Source organism: Schistocerca serialis, chromosome 1 (assembly GCF_023864345.2).
Source record: "Schistocerca serialis cubense isolate TAMUIC-IGC-003099 chromosome 1, iqSchSeri2.2, whole genome shotgun sequence".
Taxonomy (NCBI): Eukaryota; Metazoa; Arthropoda; class Insecta; order Orthoptera; family Acrididae; genus Schistocerca; species Schistocerca serialis.
The window spans coordinates 280,106,940-280,131,454 of record NC_064638.1 but is presented as its reverse complement, the minus strand read 5'-3'; the positions used below and the strand labels follow the sequence as shown (position 1 = coordinate 280,131,454).

Here is a 24,515-nt window from a genome sequence, read left to right as displayed (position 1 = left end):
TCACAGTGATATTAGTTCCCTCTCCAGTATCTACTTATTGATGTCCAAGCATTTCGATATAGGAATGTGGTTTCGGAATTTTATAATTCATAACCGCCCTCAGTTTGTCATACTGCAGTAATCATTCCGTCACTAAAACTAGAAAAAAATTGTTGTGAAACGTAATTTTCAATTACTATCATCCCGGTTGGTACGGCTAATCTGACATGAGACTGTTCGCAGACGAAAATGACCAGCAAACTACAGGAAGACTTGGAGAGACTCTTTGATTGGTAAAGTGATTGATAGTTGGTTCAAATGGCTCTGAGCACTATGGGACTTAACATCTATGGTCATCAGTCCCCTAGATCTTAGAACTACTTAAACCTAACTAACCTAAGGACATCACACAACACCCAGTCATCACGAGGCAGGGAAAATCCCTGACCCCGCCGGGAATCGAACCCGGGAACCCGGGCGTGGGAAGCGAGAACGCTACCGCACGACCACGAGCTGCGGACGATTGATAGTTGGCAAATAGACGTAACATACGAGTATTAAGCATAAACAGGGAAGGATTCGATACTGTCCGCTTACACTACTGACAAAGAGTAACTGAATATACGAGGTGAGTCAAATGAAAACCTTAAATTTGTAATAACAAATCGAAATTTCGCGCCGTTATCCTGTAAGTTGGTAAGCGTGCTACAAACAGCGTGCAGAATGGCCTGTAGGTTGCAGCATAGTGCAGATGCACACATACCGTCGCAGTATCAGTATAAAGATGGTCATCCCACTTGCGGCTTGCACCAGGGAAGAATAGCGTTCTGTTATTCGGTTTTTGCTTAGTGAAGGTGTGAAACCTATAGAAATTCATCGACGAAAGAAGGTTCAGTACGGTGTGGCATATTTGTCACAGCATCAAGTCTACGAATGGAGTAGGAAGTTCGCAAATGGTGTGACTTCAGTGGAAGATGCTCCTCGTCCAGGTCAGGCACAATGAGTTGTGACTCCACAGAACATTGCAACAGTTGAAGCCATAGTGAAGGAAAACCGCCGAGTGACATTGAATGACATTGCAGTTTACAGATTAGTCATGGGTCAGCACACCTCATTGTGCATGATGTGCTCCAGTTTCACAAAGTGTCTGCAAGATGGGTGCCACGGCAGCTGACTCCTGAAATGAGAGAACGAAGTGTTGGTGCTTGTGAAGAACTTCGGCGCTTTGAACGAGAAGGTGATGGATTCCTTGCAAGAATCGTTACTGGGGACGAAACCTGGGTTCACTTCCCCATCACCGTCTCTTTTGGGGCGAAAAATGCGTCATTTTGGAGCATTACATGCCTAAAGGAACCACTATCATTAGTGCATTATACACATATCTCCTGAAAAATCATCGTATGATGTGGGATACGGCGATTAGGATATTGTTGTTGATAAACCAGCTTGCAGCTCGTCCGTTGTGGTGCGCTACGTAGTACGCACCAACCATATCAGTGTACTCACTCCAGGTGTATCGCTACATTAGTAAACAGAGACAATGCACTACTACACTGGTGGGCAGCAGTTGCCTACAATTGAAAAGCGTAATACACCCTCTAACAACTGAAGACCGTAATAAGGCCTCTAACAACTGAAGAGTGTAATACGGCCTCCACCGGTTTTAATACTCCTCATAGGAAAAAATGACATTAGGGAAAATATTTGTTTTGATGTCCCCTACAACCTCTCAGAGTTTGTCGGTTTAAATACTTTTCACCTTGTATACATGATTTCTGGCAGCAACGGTCACGAGAATGTACGGTCGCAAGAAGGCCAGGGGCGGACGGCCGAGTGGCACTACCGAATGGGAAGACCGTCATGTTCGGCGTAAGGCTCTGGCTCATCGTACTGCATCTGCAGCAGGAATCTGGATAGCAGTTGGCGCCACAGTGACACAACGAACTGTTACAAATCGGTTACTTCTGGGACAGCTCCGATCCAGCATTCTACAGACCCAAAACTGCCGTCATTTGTGATTTCAGTGGTGTCAAGCGAAAAGTCATTGGAGGAAATGGTGGAGGTGTGTTGTGTTTTCCAATCAAAGCTGGTTCTGCCTCGGTGCTAGTGATGGCCATGTGTTGGTTGGAAGGACGCCAGTTGAAGACCTGAAAATAACCTGTCTGCGTGCTAGACACACTGGGCGAATACCTGGAATTATAGTCTGGGGAGTACATGAAAGCAGGAGCGCTCTCGTGGTTATCCCGAGCACCCTGATTAGGAATTTGTACGTCAGTTTGATGATTCAATGTGTTATGCTGCCATTCACGAACTGCATTCCAGGAGGTGTTTTCCAACAGGATAACGCACGCCCACATACTGCTGTTGAAACCCAACATGGTGTACAGAGTGTAGACATATGCCTTGCCCGCATCTCGTGGTCGTGAGATGGCGTTCTCGCTTCCCACGCCCGGGTTCCCGCGTTCGATTCCCGGCGGGGTCAGGGATTTTCTCTGCCTCGTGATGGCTGGGTGTTGTGTGCTGTCCTTAGGTTAGTTAGGTTTAAGTAGTTCTAAGTTCTAGGGGACTGATGACCATAGATGTTAAGTCCCATAGTGCTCAGAGCCATTTGAACCATTTGAACATATGCCTTGGCATGCTCGATCGAGTGTTGTGCAATGGAGCACATAAAGGACATCATCGGACAACTCCAGCGTCATCCACAAACAGCATTAACCGTCCCTGTATCGACTGACCTACACTACTGGCCATTAAAATTGCTACACCAAAAAGAAATGCAGATGATAAACGGGTATTCACTGGACAAATATATTATGCTAGAACTGACAAGTGATTACTTTTCCACGCAATTTGGATGCATAGATCCTGAGAAATCAGCACCCAGTACAACCACCTCTGGCCGCAATAACGGCCTAGATACGCCTGGGCATTGAGTCAAACAGAGCTTGGATGGCGTGTACAGCTACAGCTGCCCATGCAACTTCAACACGATACCACAGTTCATCAAGAGTAGTGACTGGTGTATTGTGACAAGCCAGTTGCTCGGCCACCATTGAACAGACGTTTTCAATTGGTGAGAGATCTGGAGAATGTGCTGGCCAGGGCAGCAGTCGAACATTTTCTGTATCCAGAAAGGTCCTTACAGGACATGCAACATGCAGTCGTGCATTATCCTGCTGAAATGTAGGGTTTCGCAGGGATCGAATGAAGGGTAGAGGGACGGGACGTAACACATCTGAAATGGAACGTCCGCTGTTCAAAGTGCCGTCAATGCGAACAAGAGATGACCGAGACGTGTAACCAGTGGCACCCCATACCATCACGCCGGGTGATACGCCAGTATGGCGATGACGAAAACACGCTTCCAACGGGCGTTCACCGCGATGTCGCCAAACACGGATGGACCATCATGATGCTGTAAACAGAACCTGGATTCATCCGAAAAAATGACGTTTTGCGATTCGTGCACCCAGGTTGGTCGTTGAGTACACCATCGCAGGCGCCCCTGCCTGTGATGCAGCGTCAAGGGTAGCCGCAGCCATGGTCTCCGAGTTGATAGTCCATGCTGCTGCAAACGTCGTCGAACTGTTCGTGCAGGTGGTTGTTGTTGTGCCTAGACAAGACAGCCTAGACACAATGAGAGGAAGCCGAAAGGCACGCGCTAAGCCAAAGCAGGGTGCGTGAGGTCTGAAACAGGATACGTAATGACTGCTATAAAGAAAAGTACGTAGCTGCTGGAATACTTAACTTTAATCCATCCTTGTGGTACATCTGGAGATTGTGGTGATACAAGTTTGACTCTTTAGATACATGCAATGTTACTAATGGCGCCTTGCTATGTCGTAGCCATTGACTTAGCTGAAGGCTATTCTAACTATCTGCTCGGCAAAGGAGCGAGGCTTCGTCAGTGTGCATCGCTAGCTACGTCGTCCGTACAACTGGGGCGAGTGCTAGTCCGTATCTCGAGACCTGCCTTGTGGTGGCGCTCGGTCTGCGATCACACAGTGGCGACACGCGGGTCCGACATGTACTAATGGACCGCGGCCGATTTAAAGCTACCACCTAGCAAGTGTGGTGTCTGGCGGTGACACCACAGTTGTTGTCATGCAAATGTCTCCATGTGTTGACTCAGGGATCGAGACGTGGCTGCACGATACGTTACAGCCATGCGGATAAGATGCCTGTCATCTCTACTGCTAGTGATACGAGGCTTTTGGAATACATCACGGCGTTCCGTATTACCATCCTGAACCCACGGATTCCATATTCCGCTAACAGTCATTGGACCTCGGCCAACGCGAGCAGCAATGTCGCGATACGATAAACCGCAATCGCGGTAGGCTACAATCCGACCTTTATCAAAGTAAGAAACATGTTGGTACGCATTTCTCCTCCTTACAAGAGGCATCACAACAACGTTTCACCAGGCAACGCCGGTCAACTGCTGTTTGTGTATGAGAAATCGGTTGGAAACTTTCCTCATGTCAGTACGTTGTAGGTGTCGCCACCGGCGCCAACCTTGTGTGAATGCTCTGAAAAGCTAATCATTTGCATATCACAGCATCTTCTCCCTGTCGGTTAAATTTCGTGCCTGTAGCACGTCATCTTCATGGTGTAGCAATTTGAATGGCTAGTAGTGTAATACAGCAGGCATGAAACTCCATACCACAAACTGACATCCGGCACCTGTACAACACAATGCATGCACGTTTGCATTCTGGCGGCCACACCGGTTATCATCTGCAATGGCTTGTCTCGCGCTTACATTAGCCTGTGATCTTGCAATGTTAATCACTTACACATGTTACCTAGACAAATGTATTTCATTAGTCTACATCAATTGATTTTTGATGTTGCGCTTCTCTTCCTATCAGCGAAGTTTAAAGAAAACCAGATACCAGGCTGAGATTCATTGAAAGAATCTTAAGTAAACGTAATTCATTAACGAAAGAAGTAGTTTACAAACCACTAGTTCGAATGATTGTCGAGTGTTGCTCGTGACTCTAGGACCATTACCAGGCGGGACTCGTAGAAGAGATGGAGTGTATGTAAAGAGGAGCGTCATATGTTTTTACTAAGCGCGATAGGATTGCAGAGGTGGGCATGAAACTCCAGCAACAGATATTACAAGACAGGTTTACTGTTAAAATTCTGAGAGAATACATTCAAAGCATTGTCACGCAACTGACTACTGCCTGCCAGGTACTTGAGCTCTTATAGAGGCTTGCACATAATCCTTCTGATGCGTTGTGTGTGAATGGAACAGGAAAAGAGTGAAATGACAGTGTTACCACTGGTATTTTCCACCAAACACCGTAATGTGCTTGTGGAGTGTATATGTGCCACCTGCAAATATCCTTCTCTTCAAAACACTCTGTCAGAAAAGTTGGGCACCATCTGCCTCAATCCTAATTCCTCTTTCCTGATTGGCATACGAACATTTTCGAGCCCTTCTAAATCATTTTATCCAGCCTTTCTTTATAATGAAGTCTTCATACTCAGCATCTCCCTCTGACTGCCACTGTCTATAAATGACTGCCTCCTGCTATCTCCTTTTTCGCCCGTTGGCATTCTCTCATGCCTGTCTCTCCCACTGCCACTGTCTCATCCCTTTCCTTTGCTCACCCTTACCACGGTCTGCCTCTCTGTCACATTGACTATCTCGCTGTCCAGCTGCCATTATCTCGGCCCATTCTTTTTATCTCCCAATGCCACTGTCTCTTTTTCTCGCTTACAGTTTCCTGTCTTTCTCTTCAAATAGCACTGTCTCATCTTCACGCATCTCCATGGGGACGATTTTCTCGGGTTTTTGAACCTTACGCCAGGCTACTGTTACATCTGGTTATAGGACATGGGGAAAAGTGGGCAAATGTTTTCGTGTTTCCACTCATCTCTCTTTCCCATTTCTTCTGTCTTCTATCTCTTTTGCTCCCACTACTACTGTTTTCAACCATCTCCCTTTCTCTTTTATTGCCACTGTCGCTCACTGACCATCAATATCTCCTCTCTCGTTGGCTTCCACTGCTATTGTCTTCATCCATCTTTCTTCCTCTTTCATTTCCACTTTATTCCTCCCACCATCACCGTCTCCTCTCTCTTTCTCTTCCACTGGCGCCATCTCGTCTCTCTTCCACCGCCACTGTCTCCCTGCTACTCTCTTTCAATACAAAAACGCGTGAGTATGTTCACATACGAAAATATTTGATGAGGAAGGCGGAATGAACATTGTGGCAACAGATTCCTCACTTTTCTATCAGAGTGTTTTAAATAGGAGCATATTCGAATATTTTTCTCCGACACGAGCATTTTTCAGCGGGTCCCCTTCTTTAATATTTATTATTTACATAATTTTACACATTAACATATTCTAACACACATAAACAACAAAAAACGACGTATAATATAAGGTTGAGACAAAATCGTTTTCCTTTCAGCGAAAACTCACTTTACACTACTTTAAGTAAAAATGTGCAACATTTTTAGAATCCTACAAAGAATTTCGTATGACAGTTTTCGTGGGGTGCTTACGCCACCAGCTGACACCATCGAATAATTCCTAGGTCAAGACAGCCTATATCGGCGTGAAGTGCCCATTACACACAGATAGCGCATCGTAAAGCTTTATTGGTAAAAGAAAAATAGCGACTAAAATATTAGTTTGATGATCTCAGAACTCTTGCGATGACCCCATAACCCCTGCCTTGTGTTCACTACGTCAGTTAAAACTACATTTACACCTCAGACCGGATATTACTTGCATATTTTGCGTCCATAAGTTCGGTAATTTTGAACCTTAGGATCTAGGTAACGGATAATGATGTTCAAAACGTTTCAAGGTTGCCAGAGAACGTTATCTTAAGGATATATGGTAAAATTTCGACGATTTGTCTTGAACAGAAATTATAGAGGCGGCAATCCCCATAATTAAAACTCAAGGTACCCAGAGCTCATGGTCTTTCAGGGTTTTCTCAGGAACCACCTATGAACAAAGGGTGCTTTTATAGGCTTCTAAGTCCCATTCTAGACCACATCTAATGCAAAACAGCCAACCGGTTTTCTCAATTTTCCTGGGCTGGAGGATGTATGTAATGTTTAAATTTTGCCACTGTACTGTTGGACAGCTACAGTACCCCGTTCTTCTAGAGGGTATATAAATGATCACTAGGGTAAGTGCTGTCCGAAACACTTGACCTCTCATCTCTGTAATCAACACAACCCGAGGTATGGGCGTCTGAAAAATGGCGGTTTCGGGTGCGGCATTTTGTTAACTTATTGGTACCGTGCACTGTTGTGCACAGACCGATGTGTAGAAATGTAGCTTTATTGCTATTCTAGCCCTACACAATCTAATTTCTTATGATAACACGTGGTAAATAAATTAAGCAGGCGGATAAGGTACAAAATGGGGAGGCGGTGGCATACGTAGGTAAGCAAAGTAATATATGCCTAGTTTGAGGTGTGGCAGATGGAAAAACAGTTTTAGCGGGAGACAAAGATGATTACATGTGAACAGACAAAAATTTAAAAAATATATATATCATCTGTTATCCACAAGTCACCTTATGGTTTGTTGCGGAGGGTAATTCGCATGCCATTGAAACTTCCCCATTTTCACATTCCACTCGCGAATGTTGCACACGAAGAATAATTGTTGGTAAGCCTTCCAGTGAGCTCAGATCTCCCTGATTTTATCGGTGTGGCCATTTCGCGAAATATACGTAGGGGAAAACAATACACAATAAACCAACAAAAACAAGGAAAGAATAAGGACGTCCTACGAAGCTTTACCCAAATGAGACGAAAATCGCTAGATGTGATGTACATGTACAAACAAACAAATGATTACAGTATCAGAGAAATTGGATGATTAATTCAAGGGAATGAGCGTCACAAATTGAGCAAGTCAATAATGCGTTGTTCTACCCCTAACCGTTATGCAAGCAGCTACTCGGGTTGGGACTGATTGGCAGTGTTGTTGGATGTCCCCTTGAGGGATATAGTGCCAAACTCTGTTAAATTAGCGTGCTAGATCGTCAGTATGCTGTGCTGGTTGGAAGGCCCTGCCCATACTGCTGCAAACGTTCTCAGTTGGGGAGAGGTCCAGCGATCTTGGAGGCATAGACAAGCAGTAAAAACTCCCACCATGTGTGGGCGGGCTTTATCGCCCTGAAATGTAAGCCTACGATTGCTTTCAACGGCTGACAGCCAAAGGGATCCTGCTATGAAATGAAATGGCACTCCAGATCATCACTCCAGTTTGTGTGGCGAGCGACAGTCAGACATCCCACGGCTGTCCGCGGCGGCTCTAGACCCATTTTCCGCCTGGACTCTCATTAACTGGAGTTCAGTTGTATCCAGTGATGAGTCCCGCTTCGAATTGAGTCCATATGAACAGCGAAGAAGGCTTTCTGTGATTTGCCTAAATCGCTCCAGGCAAATGCCGGGACGGTTCCTTTGAAATGGCACAGCGGGCTTCCTTCCCCGTCCTTCCCTAATCCGATGTGACCGATGACCTCGCAGTTTGGTCTCTTCCCCCAAACAACCCAACCCAACCAGCGAAGACGTGTCCAAAGACGCCCCAGACAGCAGTGTAATGGCAACGTGACTGTCGCCCGTCGTACGGTTTGACGACCAGGAGTGACTTTCGGGGCTGCAATTTCATACCATAGCAGGACTCGTCTGGTTGTAAACCGCAGCACCCTTACGGCTCAGCGATTCGTCGACGATATTCTACACCCCGTTTCGTGTCCTTTCATGCCAAGCAATCCTGGGCTTGCATTTCAGTAAGATGATTCCCGCTCACGCATGGCGAAAGATTCTATTGCTTGTCTTCCTACTTGCCAAACACTGCCTTGCGCAACATGGTCGTCGGATCTCTTCCCAACAGAGAACGTTTGAATTACTATGGGCTGGCCCATCCGACAGTCTCAGGGTTTTGAAGGCCTATGGCGCCAACTGGACAGAATTTGGAACGATATCCTCCAGGCAGACGTCCAACAGCTATGTCAGTCTATGCCAAGCCGAATAACTGCTTGCATAAGAGCGAGAGGTGAACAAACGTTATTGACTTTCTGAATTGTGACGCTCTTTCTGTAGAACAAATGATCCAATTCTTTTTTAATTGTATCATTTGTTTGTCTGTACAGGGTGTTCAAAAAGTCTCTCCGCAGTGCCGTATGATTGTTAGCCGTGCGTGCCGTATGATTGTTCGCCTGCCTGGGTTACTTCCCTTCAAGTGGACTCTCCCAACATTCCACTTTTCGTTTATCTCAACCAGCGTCAGTAGTATCGTTGGTGTGGTTGTCGTTAAGTGTTGACGTGAACGTTTAAGTTTAGTTCCATTGTTGGTCTGTTTCGTTTTTGTCACTGTTAAAATGCTAGCTATTGAAGAACGTGCGTTTTTAGTCGAACAAGTATACAAAGCTGGCTGTAAATACACAGTTTCAATTCGCCAAACCATTAATGCAGTTTTTACCGGAGACAGCACTCCCTCATCGCAATGCTGTGCGAGATTTGATTAACAAATTTCGAAGTACGGATTCAGTGACAGATGCACCGAGAAGTGGTCGTCCTAGCGTTTTGTCTGAGGATAAACTACTCGATATTTCCGATAAAATATCCATGAGTCCGAAGAAGTCAGTAAGAAAATTTGCCCAGGAAATCAGTGTTAGTGTCGGAACGTACCACACAGCTGTAACTTTTCCCATACAAAGTGACTGTCGTGCAAGAACTGAAAAATACTGACCTAGGCAAGAGACTGCATTATTGTCAATGGTTCAAAAATTTCGTTCAACAAAATGGAAGGGATGTTCTTAACGAAAATTTTTTCACTGATTAGGCGTGGTTTCATTTATCCGGGTACATGAACTCGCAAAATTTTCGTATGTGCAATACTGTAAATCCATTGTGTATTCATGAGGTTCAAAATGGTTCAAATGTCTTTGAGCACTATGCGACTTAACTTCTGAGGTCACCAGTCGCCTAGAACTTAGAACTAATTAAACCTAAGTAACCTAAGGACATCACACACATCCATGCCCGAGGCAGGATTCGAACCTGCGACCGTAGCGGTCGCGCGGTTCCAGACTGAAGCGCCTAGAACCGCACGGCCACACCGGCCGGCCTATTCATGAGGAACCACTTCATTCTATGAAAACAGGAGTTTGGATTGCAATTTCTAGACGTGGGATTTTGGGTCCCATATTTTTCAACGAAACAATAAACGCACAACGATATTGCAGTGACATTCTGTACCCATCCATAGAAGAACTTGTGTTAAGCGAAATACTGAACGGTTATTTTCAATAAGATGGTGCAACCGCGCATACAGCTCGCGTTTCGCTGCTTGCTGATGTTTTTGGTGATCGCATATTTTCACAGCGACTTTGGCCTCCACGATCGCCTGACCTAACACCACCTGACTTTTTCTTCTGGGGTGCAGCGAAAGCAAGTGTCTATAAAAGCTGTCCAAAGTCCATCGATGAACTGAAAACTACAATATCGACTTTCACTGCTTCTGTTACAGAAGAAATGTTACAGCTTGTGTTTGGAAACATGATTAGACGAATTGAATTGTGTATTCAACAACAGGGGGGGGGGGGACACTTTGAACATTTAATGTGAAAATTTGTAAGTACAAATGAAATTAATTACTTGTATTTCACTGAGTTTCATTTCGGTATATTCACTGCGGCATACGGCACGGGCGCATAACAATCATACGGACTGCGGAGAGACTTTTTGAACACCCCGTACGTGTACATCACATCTATCAATTTCCATTCCATTCGGATAATCACTTCGTGGTGTGTCTTTTTTTGCCTTAGAAAGTGTATATTAATTTGTTCTTCTAAAAATGTATGGTCTCGGAATTTTAACAGTAAACGACATCGTGACGCAGGGCGCCCTCTTGTAGCGTCTGCTATTGAAGTCAGGTGGGTATCTCGGGTATTAACCAAACCTGTGACGACACGTACTGCTTTCCTCTGGATATTCTCTGTTTCCTCTATCAACCCTTTCTAGAACGGACCCCAGACTGACGAGCAGTACTTTAGTATTGCTACCCTCTTCATGGCTCAAGTACTCTACATGACAATTCAAATTGAGAAAGTCATTAACACGTTGGTCCATCATTGGCCCTTACGCAAGCAGTTATTCAACTTGGCGTTGATTGACAGAGTTTTGGATCTCTTGAGGGATATAGTGCCAAATTCTGTCCAGTTGGTGTGCTAGTCTGTCGACGTTACTGTAAACCCCGTTTTGTTGCGCCTCGTGGCAAGCCATCCTGGTCTTTCATTTCAGCAATATGTTGCCCGTTGGCATATGACGAGAGTTTCTAATGCTCGTCTTCGTGCTTACCAAACCTAACCTTGGGCAGAAAGGTCACCGGCCGTCTCCGCAACGGAGAAACATAGTGAACAGGGTTCACTTAACAGATCGGAGTTTTGACGACCTAACGCGCCAGTTGGACAGGATTTGTCACAATATCCGCCAGAAAGACATCCATCGACTGTGTCAATGATTTCCAAGCCCAGTAACTACTTGCATAAGGATCAGGGGTGGGCCAACGCATTATTGACTTGCTCAGCTTGAGAAGCTCTTTCTCTTGAAGAAATCATTCAATTTTCCTGAAACTTAAATCATTGTTTGTCTGTACATGTACATCATACACTCCTGGAAATGGAAAAAAGAACACATTGACACCGGTGTGTCAGACCCACCATTCTTGCTCCGGACACTGCGAGAGGGCTGTACAAGCAATGATCACACGCACGGCACAGCGGACACACCAGGAACCGCGGTGTTGGCCGTCGAATGGCGCTAGCTGCACAGCATTTGTGCACCGCCGCCGTCAGTGTCAGCCAGTTTGCCGTGGCATACGGAGCTCCATCGCAGTCTTTAACTCTGGTAGCATGCCGCGACAGCGTGGACGTGAACCGTATGTGCAGTTGACGGACTTTGAGCGAGGGCGTATAGTGGGCATGCGGGAGGCCGGGTGGACGTACCGCCGAATTGCTCAACACGTGGGGCGTGAGGTCTCCACAGTACATCGATGTTGTCGCCAGTGGTCGGCGGAAGGTGCACGTGCCCGTCGACCTGGGACCGGACCGCAGCGACGCACGGATGCACGCCAAGACCGTAGGATCCTACGCAGTGCCGTAGGGGACCGCACCGCCACTTCCCAGCAAATTAGGGACACTGTTGCTCCTGGGGTATCGGCGAGGACCATTCGCAACCGTCTCCATGAAGCTGGGCTACGGTCCCGCACACCGTTAGGCCGTCTTCCGCTCACGCCCCAACATCGTGCAGCCCGCCTCCAGTGGTGTCGCGACAGGCGTGAATGGAGGGACGAATGGAGACGTGTCGTCTTCAGCGATGAGAGTCGCTTCTGCCTTGGTGCCAATGATGGTCGTATGCGTGTTTGGCGCCGTGCAGGTGAGCGCCACAATCAGGACTGCATACGACCGAGGCACACAGGGCCAACACCCGGCATCATGGTGTGGGGAGCGATCTCCTACATTGGCCGTACACCACTGGTGATCGTCGAGGGGACACTGAATAGTGCACGGTACATCCAAACCGTCATCGAACCCATCGTTCTACCATTCCTAGACCGGCAAGGGAACTTGCTGTTCCAACAGGACAATGCACGTCCGCATGTATCCCGTGCCACCCAACGTGCTCTAGAAGGTGTAAGTCAACTACCCTGGCCAGCAAGATCTCCGGATCTGTCCCCCATTGAGCATGTTTGGGACTGGATGAAGCGTCGTCTCACGCGGTCTGCACGTCCAGCACGAACGCTGGTCCAACTGAGGCGCCAGGTGGAAATGGCATGGCAAGCCGTTCCACAGGACTACATCCAGCATCTCTACGATCGTCTCCATGGGAGAATAGCAGCCTGCATTGCTGCGAAAGGTGGATATACACTGTACTAGTGCCGACATTATGCATGCTCTGTTGCCTGTGTCTATGTGCCTGTGGTTCTGTCAGTGTGATCATGTGATGTATCTGTGTCAATAAAGTTTCCCCTTCCTGGGACAATGAATTCACGGTGTTCTTATTTCAATTTCCAGGAGTGTATCTATGGATTTTCGTCTCATTCGAGTAATTCTTTTGTGGTTTGTCGTTTTTCTGTATTAGAGCATACTTCGTGCATCTTATGATAGGTAACCCAATGTACATCATACGCACCCTGGTCAAATGATGTGTTGCCTGACTAAACGTGATGAAATATTTTCCGTTGCAGTTTTATTTTACCCACCGTTTATTAGTGAGCTGAAGCGACTGAGGGAGTAGTGTTAGCATGTCGAAACAAACAAAGCGTCGTTGTAATGTAGGTTGCACAGACTGCGGAGCGAGACTGAAGCGCGGCCGTTTGCAGGGTGCTGATAGCCGAGGACGACTACGACGGCTCGCGTAAGAAGCCGGGCGCCCACCTGTCGCTGAGCCCCGTGCTGCTGTCGCAGCTCAGCAACGCCACGGACGCCCGGGAGCTGGAGGACGCCATCGACGACTGGACCAAAGCCCTGCCGCCTGGAGCCACGCCCGTCTGGAGGGTGAGCGCGCGCATCAGCACCCTCACACGCTGGGCACTAAATCAACGCCACACCACGACTGGCCACGTCTCTTTTCCGAAATCGGTTTACAGTGTCTGAAGATGTTCAGACGTTTGATATTCAGTGCCACGTAAAAGCCTCTGCTAGCCTTTTCTACGATTTTGCGATGTTCAGCTGTAATCATCCACATTGCTCCTATGTGTTTTGTAATATTTCTGCCACTGTGGCCGAGCGGTTCTAATCGCTTCAGTCTGGAACCACGCGGCTGCTACGGTCGCAGGTTCGAATCCTGCCTCGGGCATGGATGTGTGGTGATGTCCTTACGTTAGTTAGGTTTAAGTAGTTCTAAGTTCTAGGGGACTGATGACCTCAGATGTTAAGTCCCATAGTGCTTAGAGCCATTTGAACCATTTTGAACCATCTGCTCACATTCCATGAGGTTGTCTCGTCCATGTTCATTTACCTCTTACAACATAGCAAAGCACTTCACTAGTCTACCTACAGTCAATTTGTCTGCTACATGTTTTTTTCGTCAAAGAGTTTCGATTATATTTAAATCTGTTGTGTCAAAAAAATGGTTCAAATGGCTCTGAGCACTATGGGACTTAACATCTGTGGTCATCAGTCCCCTAGAACTTAGAACTACTTAAACCTAACTAACCTAATGACATAACACACACCCATGCCCGAGGCAGGATTCGAACCTGCGACCGTAGCAGTCGCTCGGTTCCGGACTGAAGCGCCTAGAGCCGCTCGGCCACCAGCGGCTGGCCTGTTGTGTCATTTCCATTTCAACTTCTTAACCGTCATGTTGTTGTTGTTGTTGTTGTTGTGGTCTTCAGTCCTGAGACTGGTTTGATGCAGCTCTCCATGCTACTGTATCCTGTGCAAACTTCTTCATCTCCCAGTACGTACTGCAGCCTACATCCTTCTGAATCTGCTTAGTGTATTCATCTCTTGGTCTCCCTCTACGATTTTTACCCTCCACGCTGCCCTCCATCACTAAACTTGTGATCCCTTGATGCCTACGAACGTGTCCTACCAACCGATCCCTTCTTCTGGTAAAGTTGCGCCACAAACTCCTCTTCTTCCCAATTCTATTCAATACCTTCTGATTAGTTATGTGATCTACCCATCTACTCTTCAGCATTCGTCTGTAGCATTAACGGTCATAATTACAATAAATTACAATATTATAATTGCAACTCTATGTAGGCGGCCTCAAGCAATCGTCAAACTGACACAAAGCTTACAATATGCTTCCATATGCAAATGATTGTGGGAATGCTGCGTTGTCAACTCTCCTGAAAGTGCATGGGTAGGAGTCGAGTTACACACAGCTGCAACAGACGCAATCACATTCTTATGGCACAGTCATAACCGGTTTCAGCCATACAATGACCGTCTTCAGATTCTAAACGAGGCATACGCTGAACACAGGTCACTGTATGGCCGAAACAGGTTATGACTGTGTCATAAGAATGTGATTGCGTCTATAAATAAACAAAAAAATTTACAAACTGATCAGTCACTCACTCCATTGACAAAATGTAGTTAGTTCCAAGCCGCAATAGCGGCAGCTCAACCAACTTCGCTACAGTCTGGTTCGTTGTGGGCTACAAACCGTTTCGTGACAGATTTATTAAGTGTATCTAATAAGTGTGAGCCAACGGCCTTGTCGCATTGGTAACACCGGTTCTCGTCAGATTGCCGAAGTTAAGCGCTGCAGGGCCGGGCTAGCACTTGGATGGGTGACCGTCCTTTCCGCCGAGCGGTTTTTACAAGTGGAGTGCACTAAGCCCTTATGAGGCAAACTGAGGAGCTACTTGACTGAGAAGTAGCGGCTCAGGTTTCGTAAACTGACATACGGCCGGGAGAGCGGGGTGCTGACCACATGCCCATCCATATCCGCATCCAGTGACGCCTGTGGGTTGAGGGTGACACGGCGGCCGGTCGGTACCATTGGGTCTTCATGGCCTATTTGGGTGAAGTTCAGTTTTAATAATTATGAGATACACACTACAGAATGGAATGTGCATTCAGTCTTTTCCATCCATAATGACACAAAGAAAAATCAGTGATGCAGATTCTTGCAGTACAAAATGGGTTCTATAAAAAATTACACCTTAAAGAACGGACTACATCTTCTGTCGTCCCTTACTTTATTATCTAAAATATCCACGGCAGGATGAACAGTATTTTAAATTATGTTCTATTGTAGTCACAACAGCTAGATAATTAAAATAATATTTCCATTACAGAACGGAAAATGTTCTGAGCTACTTTCTAATGCACAGACGGCTTGGCAAGAAAGTCACTGTTCCAGGAAAATTAAAAAATTAATTTACATTCCATTGAAATACCTTTTTATTCAGATGTTTCTGTGTCATCGCCTTCAGAACTGGACTCACTGGATGTGGGTGCCAGACTGACAATTACCGAATCCAATGTTCCATATTCAACAAGTTCTTTCCATTATCTTCTTCTCTCAGTTTTTCAGTGTGATGTACGCAAGATTCCGAGACAGCTACGGTGATTTTATCTATTGCTTCACGGATCAGTCTTTCGGTGTCGGCTACCTGATAGTTGGTATTTTTATCTCTCGCGCTTATCTTCAACTGTGCCCATACAAGTTCTGTTGGATTATACGAGGGTTGGAACTTAAATAGTGGCACCTATTTATCCACAACCGATACAAAAGAGTTACATGTTTGCACCTGTTAGTGTCCTTCAAAGTAGTCACCAGCGTTGTGTAGAACCCGTTGCCAGCGACGTGGAAGGCGTAGTATACCGTTAGCAGAGTTTGTTCTGTTGGTGGTGCGAATGGAGCGGTCTACTGCCTGTCGAATCTCTGGAACAGTTCTGAAGCGAATGCCACGAAGTGGTTCCTTCACCTTCGGAATCAAATCAAAGTCACAAGGACTTGAGTCTGTGGAGTATGGTGGATGGTACAGTACTTCCCAGTCCCATCGACCGAACAGAGCAGCCACGGCCTGCGCTGTATGCGCCCACGCGTTGTCGTGCAAAATGATGGGTGAGTTGCGTAGAAAGTGTCGCGGCTTCTTTCGGAAAGCTGGTCGCAGGTGATGCTCCAAAAACGAACAGCAATACTGCGCATTGACGGTTTGCCGTGGAGGATCGTAATTCGTTAGCATAACAGCGTCACAGTCGTACACGAGAATCACCATAACTTTAGACTGCTCCATTCGCACCATCAAAAGAACAGGCTCTACTAACGGAATACTACGCCTTCCACATCGCTGGCAACGTGTTATACACAACGCTGGTGACTACTTTGAAGGACAGTAACAGGTGCAAACATGCAACTGTTTTGTATCGGTTGTGAATAAATAGTAGTTATTACTACTTAAGTTCGAACCCTCGTATGCAATGGCAATAATGAGGAGGTACTTCGTTCACCCTGTGACCATGCTGCAGAGCTATGGAATCAGTTTCGTTTTTTTTTTTACCGCCGCCTTTTGAAACCTTAAGGATCTCCAAAGGCTCTACTTTTGCTTGTGTTTAAATCTGCTGTATGTTATTACTTCACAGCAACGAAAGAATTTCCGTTTTTCTTGTGTTTATGTTAGGAGACCTGTCTCGACTAACAGAGAGACACCTAGTATTTCCCATAACAATTACAGAACATGGATGCAAATAGTCCACAGTTAAGTCTGAACCCATTCCCATGATGTTTCTCACTCTTTTCGGAATTGTAGTAAGAGGCAATACTGACCTTACGACTTATCTTAGAAGAAAGATTAAGGAAAGGCAAAACTACGTTTCTAGCATTTGTAGACTTAGAGAAAGCTTTTGACAATGTTGACTGGAATACTCTCTTTCAAATTCTGAAGGTGGCAGGGGTAAAATACAGGGAGCGAAAGGCTATTTACAATTTACAGAAACCAGATGGCAGTTATAAGAGTCGAGGGACATGAAAGGGAAGCAGTGGTTGGGAAGGGAGTAAGACAGGGTTGTAGCCTCTCCCCGATGTTGTTCAATCTGTATATTGAGCAAGCAGTAAAGGAAACTAAAGAAAAATTCGGAATAGGTATTAAAATTCATGGAGAAGAAATAAAAACTTTGAGGTTCGCCGATGACATTGTAATTCTGTCGGAGACAGCAAAGGACTTGGAAGAGCAGTTGAATGGAATGGACAGTGTCTTGAAAGGAGGATATAAGATGAACATCAACAAAAGCAAAACAAGGATAATGGAATGTAGTCTAATTAAGTCGGGTGATGCTGAGGGAATTAGATTACTAAATGAGGCACTTAAATTAGGAAAGGAGTTTTGCTATTTGGGGAGCAAAATAACTGATGATGGTCGAAGTTGAGAGGATATAAAATGTAGGCTAGCAATGGCAAGGAAAGAGTTTCTGAAGAAGAGAAATTTGTTAACATCCAGTATTGATTTAAGTGTCAGGAAGTCATTTCTGAAAGTATTTGTATGGAGTGTAGCCATGTATGGAAGTGAAACATGGACGATAAATAGTTTGGACAAGAAGAGAATAGAAGCTTTCGAAATGTGGTGCTACAGAAGAATGCTGAAGATTAGATGGGTAGATCACATAACTAATGAGGAAGTATTGAATAGGATTGGGGAGAAGAGAAGTTTGTGGCGCAACTTGACCAGAAGAAGGGATCGGTTGGTAGGACATGTTCTGAGGCATCAAGGGATCACCAATTTAGTATTGGAGGGGAGCGTGGAGGGTAAAAATCGTAGAGGGAGACCAAGAGATGAATACACAAAGCAGATTCAGAAGGATGTAGGTTGCAGTAGGTACTGGGAGATGAAAAAGCTTGCACAGGATAGAGTAGCATGGAGAGCTGCATCAAACCAGTCTCAGGACTGAAGACCACAACAACAACAACAGTAAGAGTTGGATTTCGATTTTGATCGGAATATAAGGCACCAATCCGGAAGCAGCGGAACCGGAGTGACATATTATAAGACGCCCTCCTTTTCCCACTGGAACATTCAAGGCGTGTTGTCCCTCTGTCATTTGCCAAAAAATTTCAACTGTTGTTTAGATCTACCCAATTATCGTTCAAGTAATGCACAGTTGACGTTCGTTTTGATGTGACTTTTTTTTAGAAACATCATCCTAGCAGCAGCAATAACAGTTCCATTAAAAATTTCCCTTCGTCATATTTAAATGAGAAGTTCTTCATAGTAACCAATTCCGCTGCTGTGGGAAACTCGCCTCTGTCATAAAATTCGAAAACGTGTCGATGCAAATCGTATTAATCGAAGTCGACGATTCCGGTTTCCAGCTTTGGCATGATACGTTTGTTCCCTGGAGACCGAAATTCCACATTTCCAGTTGCCTGCCGAGAAAGTTGACCACCTGCACAATACGTCTGGCATTCCGTACGCCTGTATCGGCACACGCCTCTGCAGTGCGTTCCTGCAGCTTGGCAGCCTTACAGACCGGCTCGCCTGAATCTCCCTCACGAGTGCACTTTAAAAATAAGGTCCCTTCCTGTTTGTGAAACACTTGGCGCCTTCTAGCTGTTTCAGCTGCTATGAGAAAATTCTCAGTGCACACAAAATGCCACAGAAATGAGTCAGCCGTAGTTTCGCGCACGTAGAACACGATAGAACGCTCAAATTTGGGTGAAGTTTTTCACAGTATGGAGCGCGGAAAGCGACTGAAGGCTGATTAGTTAGCTGTGCAGCTGTCTACTGCTCTTCCCTGGCTCGGAGTTCATCAACACAGTCGAAGACTGAAGTGTTTCTAAGCAACCACACAAAATAGGTAGGAGTAAGTCCATCAGTAGTCTACATGTAAGGAAAGACACACAGCGGATTTCTCATACAGAAATAACATTTCAATGTTAAAGAGCTACAAGACAGTCGACTATTGAGACTATTGAGGCTATTGAGACTACGGTTTATCGCTCTACTCTCTGCTCGAGTTGAGAGGGAACCCGTGACTGCCATGCGAATATGTAACCGGTAGTTTAAGGAGGTCCATACTTATTAACATGCAAGATCTCAACTGCTACAAGCGACTAGCACCCGACGGACAGACATATTGTTCACTCATATCGTACAGCCATGTCATGTACCTTGACTCAGCAAGTAGGCTTGATTGCAGCAAGCCAAGTAGACAACGCGATGACGTCATATTGACACACAAGAAACTTAAATTTGTCTTTACAACTGAATATCCAGTCCTTCAATCCAGCGCACTGCATCTGGAGTTGCTAGCACGAAGTCCTCTTTGGCGCCGTGGTAGGTTCGAATCCTGCATTCACTGACAATGTGGTGAACAGTCTGGTATGGAGCCCCGCGGTCACAGGCTGGATCAGGCAGCTTCTTCCACTTAAAGAGAGCATCCCTGCATCGGCCATGGCCGGTACGGATTCTGTTGAGAATAGTGCAGGTCTTGCGTGGTACGTCGAATTCAGAAAACCCGTGTTTCCAGCGAAGAAATATTCGTCGCAAATGTTTATCTGACTCCAGCGGCAGACGCTGCGAGAGAAGTGTTCTGTATCACGCTGTGGTTTACTGTTAAAATTCCGAGAGCGTGCATTCTTAAGAGAATCAACAAATATATACGTCTGCTATAAAAGATTCATTCTTCTTCAAAGTTCTAAATTTTCAAAAGTACAAGGTAACGCAAAAGTCTGTATCATTTGAAAATTCAGTGCGTCACGGAATAATAAAGGTAGAGAGGTTAAACCTGACACACGTGCTTGAAATGACATGCGGTTTTATGGCACCGGAGAATGCAAAAGAAATAACAAACACATGGAGCTTCATGCGATCAAGAGCATATTAGTAGGTATGGTGAGAAATTGCCATCGGATGTTATCTTTTAGCATCCCCAATGAGATCGGACGATCGCAGTAGGCCTGCGAATTTCATTAACCCCACCACGAATAATCACACAGATTGAGGTCTTGTGACACGGGAGGCCAAGATTCACGGAAGCGGTGCCTCAGTTCGCGATCCTCACTAAAATATGTGTGCAAGAGATCTTCCACACGTGTAGTAATATGGGATGGAGGACCATCCTGCATTAAAGTCGTACCTTCTAGCAGTTGTTTATAAGACAGGCCAGGGATGATGAGATTCTGTAACATATCAGTGTAGTGGTGTAAACTGCCTGAGTAATTACAAGTTGGGGCAAATGCCCAGGATAAATGCCTGGGCAAACGCCCAAAATTCGTAAGTGCCCCGGCGTTCATGCGTTTTAAAGATTAACTGATAATCGGTGCTTATAAAAAGTTTTAAGCTAATATGTTGTATTGGAAAAGGTGTTTTGCAATACTGCTTATGCAGTGCTTGAGAGTTGGGGAAAAGTTATTAGGGAAAATAAATTGGACTTTAACATAGCGTTTTACGTCTTTAATGAGGTCAGTTCAAGAAAACAACACTCAAGTTTAAAAGGAGCTTTAAAAATGAAGTAGTTTGCGTTACGTACGTAGCCTGTAGGTAGTGTTTTCACTTTTACTATAGAACTGTAAAAAATTAAAAAATTGTTGTCAGTCAGTTGCTTGATCTTTGTAAGTAGAAGAAGAGTGACTGAGTTCCGAGTCTGCCTCCGAGTCTCTTGAATCTGATTCCTCGCTGACCATTGTGTTCTTTTCTTTTGTCTTTGACTGGACTGTTCAGTATGGGTTTTACCTTGGGGTCAACAGGCTTGCGTCGTATTCCTACTCCACTCATCAACTTCCAGTTGTAGGAGACACAGTTTAGTTTCACAGCTCTCTCTGGTGCTTTTTTTTTTTACTTCGGATCTATCCAGAAGTGCTGAAGGAACGCTCTGTAGTAGCAGATCTAACTAATTGATTTGCCCAGAATCTTTATGGCAACCTCTGCCAGTTCGCAAGTCCCTCTTAAACCTCGCCGACACAATAAAGGATTTACAAGAAGATTTTTATCTTTCTGAGGGTGAGGACTCCTCTTTCCCATACAAATTGTCTGGATCACATTCTTTGTTTGTCGCTACAATCAGCCAAGTTCTCTCTCAGCTGAATAACATTTAGTTCTGTGTTCTTCGCTGTACCACAAACAAAGTTTATTGCTTCAAGCATTGCGATAGGCTTCAGGTGACTAATTTGTACTCCTGGATCAAGAAGATAAGCTGCAAGGTGGGCATCGATTCTTTGTTATTAAAACCGTGTTAGTGTTCTCATTTTATCTTCACAGTAATGCATTCATACAAAAGTAGATAAAGAAAGGAGCAGAACAGAAAATTACAATCTGTCTCAAATGCCGCTACATCTCACAATAAAGGATTTTTTTCACTGCAAAGAGTTTAACATTTAAGAATAAATTTACCATCAAGAAACATATGCCAGTTGTTTAACACAATCAGTAATAATTTCGTTATCAGTATTTACTCTTTAATAATATTCAGAGATTTAACATGCTTTATAAAGTGCGTTACATTACAAAGTGAGTACTTAAGAACAATTGTTTTTAATACTGGCGTATCACTACACAGCTGTTCAAAGTGGTGTGTGTGTATGTGTGTGTGTGTGTGTGTGTGTGTGTGTGTGTGTGTCTGTGTGTGTGTGTGTGTGTGTGTGTACGTATGAGTGCGACAAACTGAGAAATAAGAGTAGAACTGGTAACATTATAAATGATAAGCAGTTGTCGGCAACACGCGCCCTTCCTTGGTACAGCAAGTTGCAAATCCGTCTTCTTTCTTTTTGTTCTTAGTAATAAAAGTAATCAATGACGTACGCACGTATAAGTAAAAACAATTACTAACTTTTAATATCAGGACTATCATCCCATCTCTTATTTTAATTGGTAAATGATACATTCTAGCACAGAGAACTTTAAAAAATGCTTTTTTTTAATTCGCAGATTTTGGGAATTTATACTGCTATGGGAAAATTCCTGGACAAATGCCCACTCATAAATGTCTTGCCTACTGAGCACCTGCCAGGCCACATCACCACCTCACACCGTTACAGTGATAGTCTGAAAAGCATCACATCGCTCTTCCTCGAAGAAACAGGGTCCAGTCACGATGGATGTGGTAAATCTACATCACAACGTGGCTTTTCCATCATGCAATGGAGTTTCCATGACAGTTCTTCGATTTTCGGTAACCTAAAATCTGCAGTTGTGGGTGCTGACAGAACCTCGGAGTTCTGTGCCTGTTGGCCACTATTTGCACTCGTTTTTGGTTTCAATAAAACTCCTTTTCAGGCACGCGCGTCAATTTTTATCTCTCTACCTATTTTATTCAGCGAATTAGCCCATTTTCAAATGGTAACGAACTTCTGGATCTCACTGCACACTACTCTTTCCCTTTTTTCCATTTACACTGATTGACCGAAACATTATGACAAGTTGTTTAATAGCATGTTGCTTCATCTTTGTACTGCAGGATGGCAGCGATTGTGAGTTTCATGTTTTGACAAGTCTTTGCATTATACTGCCACCTACTGCCAGGTGCTTCATATCGGCAACCTCAGTAGTCATTACACATCGTGAGAGAGCAGAATGGAGCGCTCCGCGGAACTCACAGACTTCAAACGTATTCAGGTGATTAAGTGTCACTTGCGTCATACGTCTGTACGCGAGATTTCCACACTCCTTAACATCTCTAGGTCCAATGTTTCGGATGTGATAGTGAAGTGGAAACGTGAAGGGACACGTACAGCAGAAAAGTGTACAGGCCGGCCTCGTCTGTTGACTGACAGTGACAGCCAACAGTTGAGGAGGGTCGTAATGTGTTATAGACAGACATCTATCCAGACCACCGCAGAGGAATGCCAAACTGCATCAGGATCCACTGCAATTACTATGACAGTTAGGCAGGAAGTGAGGAAACTTGGATTTCATGGTCGAGCGGTTGTTCATAAACCACACATCACGCCGGTAAATGCCCAACGCTCCTCGCTTGGTATAAGGAGCGTAAACATTGGACGATTGAACAGTGGTAAAACGTCTTGCGGAGTGACGAATCACGGTACAAAGTGTGCCGATCCGATGACTGGGTGTGGGTATGGCGAATGCCAGTGAACGTCATCTGCCAGCAGGTGTTGCGCGAACAGTAAAAATAGGAGACGGTGGTGTTATGGGATGTCGTGTTTTTCATGGAGGGGACATGCACCCGTTGTTGTTTTGCGTAGTACTATCACAGCACTTTCTCTCTTCCCACTGTTAAAATGTAAATGTCGTGTAACTAGGGCCTCCCGTCGGTTAGACCGTTCGCCGGGTAAAAGTCTTTCGATTTGACGCCACTTCGGCGACTTGAGTGTCGATGTGGATGAAATGATGATAATTGTGACAATACAACGTCCAGTCCCTGAGCGGAGAAAATCTCAGACCCAGCCGGGAATCGAACCCGGGCCCTTAGGATTGACTTTCTGTGGCGCTGACCGCTCAGCTACCGGGGACGGACTTCCCACTGTGAAAGAGCAATTCGAGGATGGCGATTGCATCTTTCAACAAGATCGAATACCTGTTCACAATGCACGGCATGTGGCGGAGTGGTTACACGACAATAACATCCCTGTAATGGACTGGCCTGCACACAGTCCTAACCTGAATCCTATAGAACACCTTTGGGATATTTTGGAGCGCCGGCTTCGTGCCAGGCCTCACCGACCGACATCGATACCTCTCCTCAGTACAGCATTCCGTGAAGGATGGGCTGCCATTCTCCAAGAAACGTTCCAGTACCTGATTGAACGTATGCCTACGAGAATAGAAGCTGTCATCAAGGCTAAGGGTGGGCCCACACCATATTGAATTCCAGCATTACCGATGGAGGGCGCCACGAATTTGTGATTTTCAGCTAGGTGTCCGGATACCTTTGATCACGTAGCGAATCTCTATATTTGAATATGCATTCCTATGCCAGGTTCTTTTGCGCTTCAGTGTATTAATGCTGTAATTGTATGTAGAGAAATGCGTTTTTTCGTCAGGATACACGTTTAGTTTAATTCGATATAAATATCGCCAATGGTAGGGTTTTCTCCTTAGTTTCTTGCCTACAAATGGG

General features: G+C 45.2%; 1 protein-coding gene across 5 annotated transcripts in view; it reads left to right on the top strand.

Moving 5' to 3' along the window:
• The window catches only part of LOC126468213 (titin homolog), a 224,813-nt gene that overhangs the window by 159,405 nt on the left and 40,893 nt on the right, over positions 1-24,515 (top strand). For all 5 annotated transcript variants that reach the window (XM_050096532.1, XM_050096531.1, XM_050096533.1 and 2 more), the window contains one exon: positions 13,361-13,535. In XM_050096532.1, coding sequence (XP_049952489.1) covers positions 13,361-13,535 — 175 coding nt within the window. The remainder of the gene's footprint in view (positions 1-13,360; positions 13,536-24,515) is intronic.